This window comes from Primulina tabacum, chromosome 6 (genome assembly GCF_025594145.1).
Source record: "Primulina tabacum isolate GXHZ01 chromosome 6, ASM2559414v2, whole genome shotgun sequence".
NCBI lineage: Eukaryota > Viridiplantae > Streptophyta > Magnoliopsida > Lamiales > Gesneriaceae > Primulina > Primulina tabacum.
In genome coordinates, this window is record NC_134555.1 from 43,791,923 (window position 1) to 43,804,433 (window position 12,511).

A 12,511-nucleotide genomic window follows, 5' to 3' on the forward strand; every position below is an offset into this window, starting at 1 on the left:
CAGGCGCAGCAGCAAGAATGGTGGACAGGGTAATGATGGCAAGAATGATACCAAGGATGATGTTAAAGTTAAAGGGCTTCCACATCAACAAGTTCCAAAGCCGGGCCATTTCGACACCACCCAGCTCGAGTTACTATAAGAAAAACATTCTCACCCTTTCGCCTACAGTAATTTAAAACCACTAAATATGTGGGAATTCTTTTATTTTCCATGATGTAAGTGGTACCAGTCTCACCCTGTATATTTTAAGCGGTTATGAAATATTTTATTGCCATTTATATAATAGTAGCATGAATATATAAATTCGTGTGAAATTAATGGAAGGATGGTAAGTAACATAGTGAAACGGGAAAGTTGTAATACATAGATTAATGGAGTTCTTTTCACTTGATTTCTATTTCCTAGCTACTGGGGATCATTATATGTGCATGAACTTGAGAGTGATTGATTGTATAGAGAATTCTAGACCTACCTTAATTTGCAGAAGTTCACTGGAGCAGCGATCGTATTCAGTCGGCGAGGCCATTTTCTCGATGATGGAGAAAAGATAGGGAATCTGCATGTGATTTGAATAATCTTGCATATTCTCCATTCCTATGCATGAGCTCTCTGTGATTGCCAACCTGCGTGAATGAATAGTTCATATCATCAGCTCTAAAGATTTGAATCAGAGGACTCAAAGATTTTTTTTAATTCGTTTTGTGGAGTCATATAGTTGAGGATATGCATCTTACTTTAAAAAAAACAAATACAACATTTCCTATAATATCTTTTATTCTGTACTGAAAGAAATTTTTTTTAAAAAAGTATCATATTTAGTTCATCAAAATATTGTTTAAACTTAAATTCTAGGCGGCTGTCTCCGCAATTATGGAAAACCTGCCTTGGAGGACAAGTACATCACAATTTTATTTTACGAATTCTGTATATCAAGAAGCATGATTCTATATATTCAAGACAATTAATAGAGTGAAAATTTATCCGCCAAGAAAAATAAATTTTCAAAATCATACAATTTCTAAATAAAGGATCTTCTGTTTGGCTGAGGATTCATATTTATTAAATGATTGAATATTAAGCATCTTAGTCTCACCTCAACAATTTGTCCGTTTTCCATAACCAGGATTCTATCAGCTGCTTTGATAGTAGACAACCTGTGGAAGCGGGGTCAGAATTGCTTATAAACGTAAAGGGACATAGTGACAAAAACTAACCTGTGTGAGATTATAAGGATGGTCCTTTTTTTCGAATCATTTTTCAAAGTATAAAGAACTTCCTGTAGAGTGCACATATAACATTATGGATGTACAAGAATGTTAGCATACTATAACTTTGACGACGATGGGTTCCTTTAAGATAAAATTCGAAGCAAAAATCTTACACCTTGATGTAACTTTCACTCTCAGCATCGAGAGAACTGGTGGCTTCATCAAGTACCAATAGCTCCGGATCTCTGAGGATGGCCCGTGCTATTGCGATGCGCTGCTTTTGCCCTCCACTCAGTAAACTATCGTCAATTATGGTATCATAACCATTGGGAAGACCAGAGATGAAATCGTGTGCATGTACTTTCTTTGCAGCAGACTCTATCTCTTCTCTTGTTATGCTTCTAAAGCAGCCATAGCTTATGTTTGACTTGACATCACTACGGAAAATGTGGGGCTCCTGATCATAAAGAACGTTCAGCGATCAACTTAGTGCAGCAAGGATTCAAATATTTTGCAAGTCTAACCTGCCCAACAAATCCAATCTTTTCTCTCAGCGACCTGATGTCCATCTCTTTAATAGGAATGCAGTTTATGTGAATCTGGATATCAGGGAACACAGGTAGCGGTAAAAATCTCACGTTCAGCTCTGATAAAAGGGATCATGCCATCCAAGTCATGGGCTATGCATGAAGGACGAGGTAATTAAGAGGTAAAATGTCACGTTCCGCTTACCTCACCACTGATTGGCTCATAGAGACGAAGCATAAGTTTGATCAATGTGCTTTTCCCGCTACCACTGGCACCAACCTTTCCCAAAATAAAGCTTGAATTGGTATTTGAATTCTCAGAAAAACCAAATAAGCAAGATGTCATTTTCTTACAATTGCCACTACTTCATTAGATTGTATAGTGATATTCACACTTTTCAAAATAGGTACCTGTCCATATCAAAGACCGGTAAGACATTAGTTCTGCTAAATATGGATACCAATCAAGAACACTGAAACCATACAAATTAGATTGAAGTATAAAGTAAATGTAGCATAAAACTAGTGAGATACAAACACCAGAAAACAGTTCAGAAACATTCTAAAATATACAATCTCTAAGATGCAACGATCCAAAGAAGACTTTTTGGCATTGCAAAAGGATATTAAAGCAGGAGAGTTATATAAGTCTCTGCATATTGAAGGTACCGTGTTTCTAGAAGGATAGTGAAAAGACACATTAGCAAACTCAATGCAGCCTGTCAACTCTTGAAATTTTGCTCCTGCCAAAGAATAAACAGCAAAATCAGGGATTAAGCAGCAACAAGTAATCAGTTAAATGGAATTCAATGTAGACACAACCAAACTGCTATAACTAAATGATCATTCTTGCTGTCTCAACCCAGAGGCCCGTGAACCTGTTCAATGAATAGAAAAGATGGAACCTAAAGTGTACATGTCCCCCCCAAACGTACACAGATAGCTCTCCTTTATATTGGAATAGTGTTACCTTAAAATTTGAAGAATTGAAGATCTGACATTGTGAAACTGATTGTGCATCATTAAAATTTGAAGGATTGAAGAGTTGAGGGTCAATAGAACAATCTGAAGGAATCTTTTAATAATCAGCCTAGTTTATGAAAGCATGCCAGACTAAGGAATACACAGACATGAAAAAGCACCGATCATAAGAACATTACATGACAAAAAAAAGTCACCAACCTTTTGATAAGAATTGACTACCAGGGGAACAATGCATCAACTGTAAAACTTTTTCACAGGCACCAACTGACTGAAGCAATGATGACATGTTGTCTTGTATCCTCCAGGCCGCATAAATCAACCACTCGCAATATAAGACATACTTTGTCAGTTGCTCAGCAGAGACACGACGGGAGAAAATAGACATTCCTCCTAAAATGACTGCAAAAACCTAAAATGTAGTTTTAGATTGTTATGTATATACCAGATTTTCTATTCCAATGTGCAGACTTTTGTTGTCATTCTCAGATAGAGTCAAACCTGAGTCATTCTACACAAGATGATGAAGCTCATGTTCCAGAGTCCATAAGCAACACTTTCTCGCATATCCAAAGACGCCAGCCGGTCAAGCCATTCTGCGAACCTAAAAAGCTAAATTACGCAAATAAGTCTACGCCAACTTACAGCATGCACATTGCTATTATAATATTCAGGAAAACCATACAAATGAAGCACACGATTTGAATAACAATTTAAGACCTTTGGCACTCTTCTGATTCTGTTCCATACGCCCGGATTATTCTGATAGAAGACAGCGATTCTTGCGCAACCTGATTTTTATGGGAGAAGAAATTTTGAAAAAGTACAATGAAGATAAGAGATGTATTGAAATATTAGTTATTATCTGATGTACTTCATTGGCAGAAGAGGTAAAATCTTGAGCAAGCTTTGCTGCTTTTTTCTGGTACCTGTCAAAAAAAAACAAAAGAGAATTTTTCTGTTCTCCGAAATGCTACAAGTGGGAAACAAACGAGGTGCTAGTTCAACTTAATATGTGCTAGAATGAGGAGAATAATACAGTCCAGTGTCGATAATTAAAATCAAATAACAAACTTTAACCTCAAAATATCTTAGACTACTACAGATACAGTCAGTTATTTACAAATTGTCAAAGCAAAGCACTGTATGAGGAAAATTTGTCTGAAAAGCCACTAAGAAGATCCAGTTTTTATGGAAATACACCGAAGTTTTTACCAAGACTTTTTATCATCTAGGCAGTCAAGGGTCACATGAAATGTTCTTAGATATTGTTAACTACAAAATCATACAAATGAAATAGCAGGGAATCATGAGGTATGAAATTGAGAACGCAAAGAAGTATATCAACACTTACTGGCCATAAATAACAAAAATTGCAGATAAAGTAAAGCATATGATCAGTGATGACAATGCTAGGGGCCACGACAAAATCATTAAGTTGACAAAAGCACCTGAACCCTGAAAATTATAAGTCAATAGAGAAGATCAAAATTAGAGAAGTGATCAGTAATTTAGAATGAGCTAGATTAATGTTGACCTGAAGAATATTTCTCAGGATCAAATGTATATCATTTCCAAGTGTACGGGATAATCGTTGACAATCTGCACTAATCCTGCTAGTCAAATCTCCAACTGCTTCCGAGTCAAAAAAGGACACATCCTACATCAAATGTAAAGAAATTCTGATGAATTACACAATATGTAGAAACTAATAAAGAGCACATGCCGAATCAAGTTTCTAACTCAATTGTACATAATCTAAATAAAATTACAAACCTGAAGAAGAAGAGAGCTAAATAAAGTTTCCCTCATGCGCTTAACCTGCAGGACTTCAGAGAACCCCAGTTAATATCACAGTTCTACATCTGATGAAACGAACAAGCCACAATACAAGCTTTATGAAAACTCCAAAACAGCAAAACAATTATCAGAAAACATCTCTCCTATGTTTGTTACGGAACCCCAATTCTGGCATTTAATCAAGTACGTTTGTGAGAACAGATAAAAATGACTTTCGGAATTGAGAATAGTAATATGATATGGCAATTCTACTTGCTTAAAATTATTAGCACATGCAACTAAATACTCGGGTATTATTGCATTGTTTATATTATGGTTCTGAGATGGAACACAAAGCATGCAGCCCATAAACTAGATTTTCAAACAATTTTACCTTTTCTCTTAGTAAACATCGAGAACGGTATACTCTAACCCTCCTCTTAAATTAGATGAGTTAGCGGGTCCTTAAGGTTGCATTCTAAGTTGATCAATGAAATCAATGGATTGAAAGCTTCTCTTAGTTCACATAAGCATTTACTTTTGATGACATATACTTTCTAAGTGCATTGAATCACAGTTATTCAAGAGGGCATACAGTTGATAGACAGGTCTTTTATACATAGCACCCGAACAAAATGTGAGTTAAAGTTAGTTTCAAGTATTCTCATCCAAGAAAGATGGAATTCTATGATTTCAAAAGCATAGAATCCTCAAGCTGAAAGTCTCCGATACTCTAAATGTTAATTGTTGCAATACCAAAAGGTAAATACTTAAAACAAAAGCTAGGTTAGACGCACCAAAATCATATTAGCAATAGCAAAACATCCACTTCGCAAGCCACTGCAGTCCAGAAACAGCTGAACACTGATCATGTTCGTTAAAAGAATACAATGAAAATTATTAAATAAAATCATCTAAAGTGACCTGCATATCCCTGACGTTAGACACAACAAAACCAGAAGCTGAGACTTCCGGTAGAACATCAAGGTTTCACAATTTGCTGCAGAAAAAACACTGTCGGTGATTATCCCGGGAATTGTAATCTCTGAAAGCTGCAGAAGATGATAGTTCAACACATAACATCAGGGACTTTTATAATACACCTATACAATTCTAAATCAGACAAGAAAGATACTCTATAAATAAATGTAAACGATCGCATTAGCTATGTGAAATAGTTTATACGAAGACGAGTTCGCAAAACAAATACTAAAAAACTGTAATGAATGAGCTAATAAGTTGTGAGGACATAAACACAAGATCATTGCCCGCTCAAATATGTACGGTCGCGTCAAATAATGACAAAAACAGAGGCAAAGAACTCTATGGAACTGATCACACGAACCGCTGCAATGGTTAGGGCGCCAAATGATGTGTACAGGAGCCCTTTCTCATCATTTATCAACGCCCACATTTGATTCAGAGCACTCAAGACAGTCATCGGCTTCTCCGCAATCGATGAGCTACCAACTTCGCGCTCGTTATCAGGCAATCTCCACCAACTTCCACCGGGAAAAAATCCCCGAGTAAACCCCACCCATCTCTTCAAAACGTGAATAATTTCATCTCTATCTCCGTGGCAATACTCCCGACCTCCCTTAAATGCATTTGAAACTGAATATCTCCCAGGAATTTTCACCGAATCGGTATTAAATAGAGTGATAACTGTGCGACTTAGCTCTGGGATACGTACAGAGTCGGGGAGTTGGAATTTGGTTGTGGGAACAGTAGCTGGAAACGATTTGTTTCTGTGATATTTGAAGGGGACTCGAAAATGGAGCGTGGACGAAAGATTGGCCATCGCAGAAGCAACAAACGTCGCATAGATAGTCAAGAAACCAGCCTAGAGTCCGCCGCCGTCCGCCGGCGACTAAGGCTCCGATTTGAGCTCAGGTCAAGTTCGTGCCAATCCACTCTTTTCGTTAAAATGATGATAATGTAATCTGTCTCGCTAATCCAGCCCAATTGTAATTGGAATAAAATGTAGATTCCGACGTCCATTGTAGCCCAAGCAATGATAGATTACTAAATCTCTACGAACTTTCTATGGAAAAAAAAAAACAAATATTTGCTAATAAAGTTTATTGATAAATATGGATGAACAAAACATGGGTTTTCAACCAAAATTTAATCAACCAAATTGAATTAATTTGAAATTTTGGCTCGGTTTATTCGAAAAATGAGTTTTAGTTTTTAAAAATATCAATCAGTCCAGTTTTGTTTGAGTTTTTAATATTAATATTCAGTTAATCGAACTAACTGAATTTTTATATAAAAATTAATATTATTAAAATTTGCTAATAAAGTTTATTGATAAATAATTGTTACAAATTTTATAATAAAATTTTATCGAACAATAGAACTAGACCTAAAAATATATATTTTAATAAATTAAGTACACATTTATTTAATTAAATTTTTATATTACATTTTTTAAATTAAAAATTGATTTTTAAAAATAAAATCTGGTTAATTCGGTTACCAGCAAAATAAAAGAATTTTTCGATTTGGCTTATTCGGTTTTAAAATAATAAAATTAGGTCGGTTCAGATTGTCCAAAAAAAATTTCTGTCAATTAGATATTAAAAAGTTGGATTCAGTTTTAATCGAATATTCACTCTTGTTATTGTTTAATACTAACCACTTCCAAATACTTTTAAATCTCAGCTCCGCTTCTCGTTATGACGAAATATCAAATTTTAAAAATTGCAACTCAATATCAGCAAAAATAGAATCAATTTTAATTTTTTAAAACCACTACGGTTAAATTCAGTCACCAGGTGTATTTTGGCAACACCTTTAGTTAAAGCAAGACACGTGGAGTGTAGCTTCGAACAGGTGATTGTACCCCTTCCACAAAAAATCCAACGGTCGCTATTGGGCATTCAGTACAGTGACCAATCACCGCCTTTCACGGGCTACACTCGAATCTTTCTCTCATTGGCGGCCAAATCCTCCTTTCCCGCCAAAAATATCACGGTCAGTACGGGCAGGATAAACACAACCGGGTTCGGGTCGGAGTTGTCGGCCCATTGGTACTGGGCCTGAAGGTACCCATCAACTTTTTATTTGACACACAGAATTCCTCCCACGTGTGCACTCATGCATTGGATTCCTATATTAAATGTGATTCCAGAGTAGAAATTTCAACGACACAAAATCACCGACGCAATTGCCATTTGGAATGGAGGAGCTTCGCTCATCATTGCTTATAATTTCTAGTTTTCTTTTAAATTTTTGCAGCACATGGAGGATTTCTAACATTGTAAATTCAATGCTAAATCGGACAGAACTTCTCCCGACACGAAAGAAGCCTTTGTGGCCATGAGGCCATCATCTTCCTACCACGACTTTATCCATTTCGAATTATATATAAAATTATCTCAAAAACATGAATGCATATTTAAAAATGGAATAAAATTTCTGGAAAAGGGTTCGACCCCATCATTTTATTACTTATTATAATAATAACAATAATTGACAAATATTCATTTTCTCTTAAACTTGTTACGTAATCAACCATGAGTAGGGGGGGTGTTGGGCATATAGAGCCTGCCGCCGCACGTGCACCTCCAAACCATATAAAACCCCTCCGGAGGCACCTCCACCAGAACCCTTGTGCATGGATTGCATCCTTCGCATTTCCCCAGACACGTCGGCGGGGATGACCCCACCAGCTGCCGCTTTTCAATTTTTGCCATCGGATCTATCGTCTCGAAACGATCGTTCTTCAACTCGCCGGAAAACACAACCGGAAACAAGAACAAGAAACATGCTATGTAAATTATCAAGAGCTTTTGGGGTACTAACGAAGCCATTTTTGTTTTAGTTTTGATTCTTTGGGATCTTCATATTTATATTGGATTAGTACATGGATTAACTCAGTCAATCGAATCAAGCAAGAATCGTAGAATAAATACAGAATCAAGCGAGGATCGTCAAAATAAATATATCCGGGATTCTAATTTCACGTAATACGGATTTTATAATTAATATAATCATTATGAGGCATTCAAATTTCGTTATTTCAAAAGACAAAAGATGGAAGATCATGGTCAAATTTTGTTTTGGGATATGATATCAAGAACAGAAACAGGATAATTAATAATTAAATCCTGTCCGATGAAAATTAAATAAATTAAAGGGTACGTCTTGAAAACTATGTAATTATGCAGCCATTATATGTATTAAAAACCCGACAATTATTATTATTGTACAGCATTGCTTTATGTACTTCTTGTAGTAACAATATATACAATAAATTTAAGGACTTGTGTATTGTATATGGGAGGAAAAGGATAAAGAAACCAAGCCTGATTCCATTATTTAGCCAATAAAAGGGACACTTTTGGGTAACAGATGTTTCTCCCCGAGAACCAAATAATGTTGAGACGAATTGATGACATGTCTGTAATATAGACAATCATTTTTTCGGGGAATCCAATGAAAATCTTCGTGATTGATTATGTAATTTTTGATTTCGAATTTACTGAAATTAATTACTTGATTAATATTTCCTCCTCTCCTTTTTATTTTGTTTGAAGTTTGACTTTTAATATATATCTTGCCCAAAATCGATATATTGTATTTAGATCGATGGATTTTAAATTTATTGATTTCATATGTATTCTTTGTTATTTTAAAGATGTAACATCACACGCTTCAAATTTTATTATTTCATGGTTATCTAGTATTTCAAGTTAATTATGATGAATTTCAAATGAATCAATAATGGTTTCATTTTAAATTAATTATATCGTATGTAATTAATGTGTAAACAAATAAGATGTAAATTTAATAATTAATTTTTTATTTTATTGTTAGCAATAAAACTATTATCGTGTTTCGTGGATTTCAAAGTAATCTTCATAAATGCACCCTTAATGAATTTTATAATGGAAAAATTGATTTTATGTCCTTCCGCTTGTACTCTTTGCAATTTTGTTAATTTGTATTATTAAGATTGGATTTTAGTCTTTATCTTTCATTTTTGACGATTTGATTATTCAGTTTTAAATTTATTTTTTTTTCATTCATCAATGTTTTCATATTCGAACCAGTGATAGAACAAGTTTAATTTAAAAATTAGTTTGACCTGGCGGTCGGACTGAAAACGTGTTCTATCATATAAAATAATAATATAATATAGTAAATAATATCTTTTAAATTCTAATAAAGATATTAAATAGGTATATAAATAATAATAATAATAATAATAATATATTTATCAAAGTTTAAAATATTAACAACGTATATATAATCAAATATAATTAAATCTATATTTTTTAGATAAAAAATAAATTAAAATAAACTCTAGTAATACTAAAATGATATTTTTAACAAATTTCAAAGTTCAAATAATCATATATATATATATATATATATACGTACATATATATAACTAGTCAAATAAAATTTAAAATAAAAGAATTGATTTTTTAGAGTAATATAAGAAAATAATCAAGTTCTAAACAAAAGATAAAAATGATGTATTAGAACTGACCTTCTTGATCGTAAAAACGATTATTAGACTTGATGTGTATCGGATCCATGACCAATTCTCTGGCGAACTGGCCTGTCATGTCCAGTTTTAAAAATAATATGATGGAGTGCTCAGCAACTCTTGTGACACTTAATATATCAATGTCACGCCAACGTCGTGTGGCGCCCCAAACCTCGTCACGTAATCATACAAGATGTGACGTCATATGCATAAAAATTTTCCTTTCAACGACGTAATAATATAATGTATATACGACAAAATAGTGCAATCATCACACTATCTACATCAGTGCAGCAAAAACAGTATAATAAATACATACACACAACTCAAATAAAACAATAAACTATAATGTATATGTCTACTATCAACTACAGGACTGTTTGACTAGACACACCTAGTCCTTCACCTCTATCATGTCTCATAGCATAGTCATATAACATGTCCAACAGAAACAGCCCCCAAAGGGTGAGCATACACAACAATCATCATCGTAATATATAACATTTATATTAATAACAACATAAGATATAACTAAAATGATAACAGAAATACCCCTTTGCCGTTTCTGGACAATCAACCATCAACAACCTCAACAACATCACACTGCAACAATAACATCGACGATACGTCGCACCCCAACTCTGGCGACAGCAATATCGTCGAACGAACAACAACATCGACGATACGTCGCACCCCAACACCGGCGACAGCAATATCGTCGAACGAATAACATCAACGATACGACGCACCCCAACTCCGGCGACAACAATATCATTGAACGAAAAACATCAATGTGACAACATCAACGAGACGTCTCCCAACAACGATGGTCAATAATATCAACAATAATAAACAACAACAAATATAATACCAAATCACCCAATTCCGGTGATTTATCATCGTTCAACGCAATAGTATTCATCAATACTAAACAATAACAACATATGCTCGTACGTCGACACGTACCTGATAATCGAGTATATAAATAATCTGGCTATTTTTTTGATCCCGAGGCTTGTGATGTATCTAAATAATTCAACAAAAATTATCATATCATTGTCACCCTATCAACATAATCATAACAGCCTCAATATATAACATCAAATAGTCCAACAACAATTAATTCAACAAAATATAAAACTCGATTATAAATTATTATCGCTCAACAATTTAATGTTCTGGTGTATTTAATTCACAATAATACCATCAAATACACCCTAATTAATTTAACATCAAATAATAGGCTATTTTACAACATCCGTCAAATTGCGACAACTTTATATCAACGTGTAGCCTATACTTCGTAGACTCCGAATATACAATCAGAATTAATAACAACTGACAAACAACTCTCCAATCTCAATCCAACGATTAAAAATTCTTAATTATAATAAATTAGGAATAATTCAAAATAACACCACTATAATCTTCTCTACTTCGTTAAAATCATACACTATTCAACAATCTTCAATTTCAGGATGATTTAACAATTTATCATATTTATTCCAGAAATCGACGAATTTTAAATATCACCAAAACTATAAAATTTATACCTCAAATCGAAGACCTCGTGTCAACGATCCCAGAACTGAAGTCGGTTCGTCGATTGGATAAACCAATAAGCTACACGATCGAAAAAAAAATTGAAACTCTATTTCCCTCACCCCCACCTCACGCATGTGCTCTTTTCTTGCTGAGCTCGGTGGAATGAATTCCACCGAGTCATTGCATTTTCTTTTTTTTTTAAATTTTTTTAATATTATATTATAATATTATTAATATAATATAATATATAATATTTAACATTTTAACACCGGTATATCTCTTTGGACCAGTTTTTTCAAAACTCAAAACATGGAACTTCTACATATTTGAGTTTTCTACGTTATATCCAAATTTCAAATCATTTGGACTTCATATGACCAAAATATGTCATATCCCACTCTTTAAAAATCCTTAATTATTTAGTAATCTCATATTACTAAATCAACAAATTGTGATATTTACTTCAGGCATTACACTGCGTATCAACGACACAAGAAAATGACTAAAATTACAAAATAGTAAATGTGATATAGTAAAATTGAATTTTAACATCATAAAAAATCAAAATCACATCAAAAGAAAATTAAAGTACCAAGTTCGATATTTTCCCTTTCAAAGGTACTCAAACCTCTTAAAATCGTTTGGATAAGCCGGCATAAATAATTGCTTTCGCTAAGTTGCCTCTTAATATTATTAAGGATCTAGTGTATATTTTTATATAAATGTAAATGTGACAGAGTAGGACTCTTTTTAGACGGTCTCACAAATCTTTATATGTTAGACGAGTCAACCCTACCAATCTTCATAATAAAAAGTAATACTCTTAGAACACTCACAATAGTGGGTATTGTACTTGCCATGTCATCCAAATAGTTTTCAACCCCAAATATTCACCACTGTGCTTTCTTGATTGATGTGCCAAATCAATAACCGGTTACAAATTTGCAACCGGTCATTCATTTTTTTGA

General features: G+C 33.9%; 1 protein-coding gene and 1 long non-coding RNA gene across 2 annotated transcripts; one reads left to right on the top strand and one right to left on the bottom strand.

The window, feature by feature from the left end:
• Positions 1–479: 479 nt before the first annotated feature.
• On the bottom strand, positions 480–6,486 carry LOC142549849 (ABC transporter B family member 26, chloroplastic-like). The gene is made up of 18 exons (XM_075659039.1): positions 5,841–6,486; positions 5,420–5,547; positions 5,293–5,335; positions 4,493–4,537; positions 4,254–4,376; positions 4,071–4,174; positions 3,591–3,645; positions 3,437–3,507; positions 3,218–3,320; positions 2,918–3,128; positions 2,405–2,478; positions 2,090–2,146; positions 1,941–2,015; positions 1,733–1,807; positions 1,384–1,665; positions 1,215–1,276; positions 1,094–1,154; positions 480–623 (listed from the first exon to the last, which is right to left on the bottom strand). The coding sequence occupies exons 1-18, from the start codon at positions 6,294–6,296 to the stop codon at positions 510–512; spliced, it is 2,139 nt and encodes a 712-aa protein (XP_075515154.1). The 5' UTR covers positions 6,297–6,486; the 3' UTR covers positions 480–509.
• Positions 2,006–2,904, top strand: LOC142549850 (uncharacterized). Its single transcript, XR_012821263.1, has 3 exons — positions 2,006–2,142; positions 2,401–2,666; positions 2,728–2,904. It is a non-coding gene; the product is annotated as an uncharacterized LOC142549850 (long non-coding RNA).
• Positions 6,487–12,511: the final 6,025 nt, after the last annotated feature.

Coding starts and splice junctions, on each gene's coding strand:
- LOC142549849 (XM_075659039.1), bottom strand. CDS start 6,296: ATGGCCAATCTTTCGTCCACGCTCCATTTTCGAGTCCCCTTCAAATAT. Junction 3,646..4,070: donor ATTTTTGTTATTTATGGCCA/GTAAGTGTTGAT, acceptor TTTTTTTGACAG/GTACCAGAAAAAAGCAGCAA. Junction 3,508..3,590: donor TTACCTCTTCTGCCAATGAA/GTACATCAGATA, acceptor CATAAAAATCAG/GTTGCGCAAGAATCGCTGTC.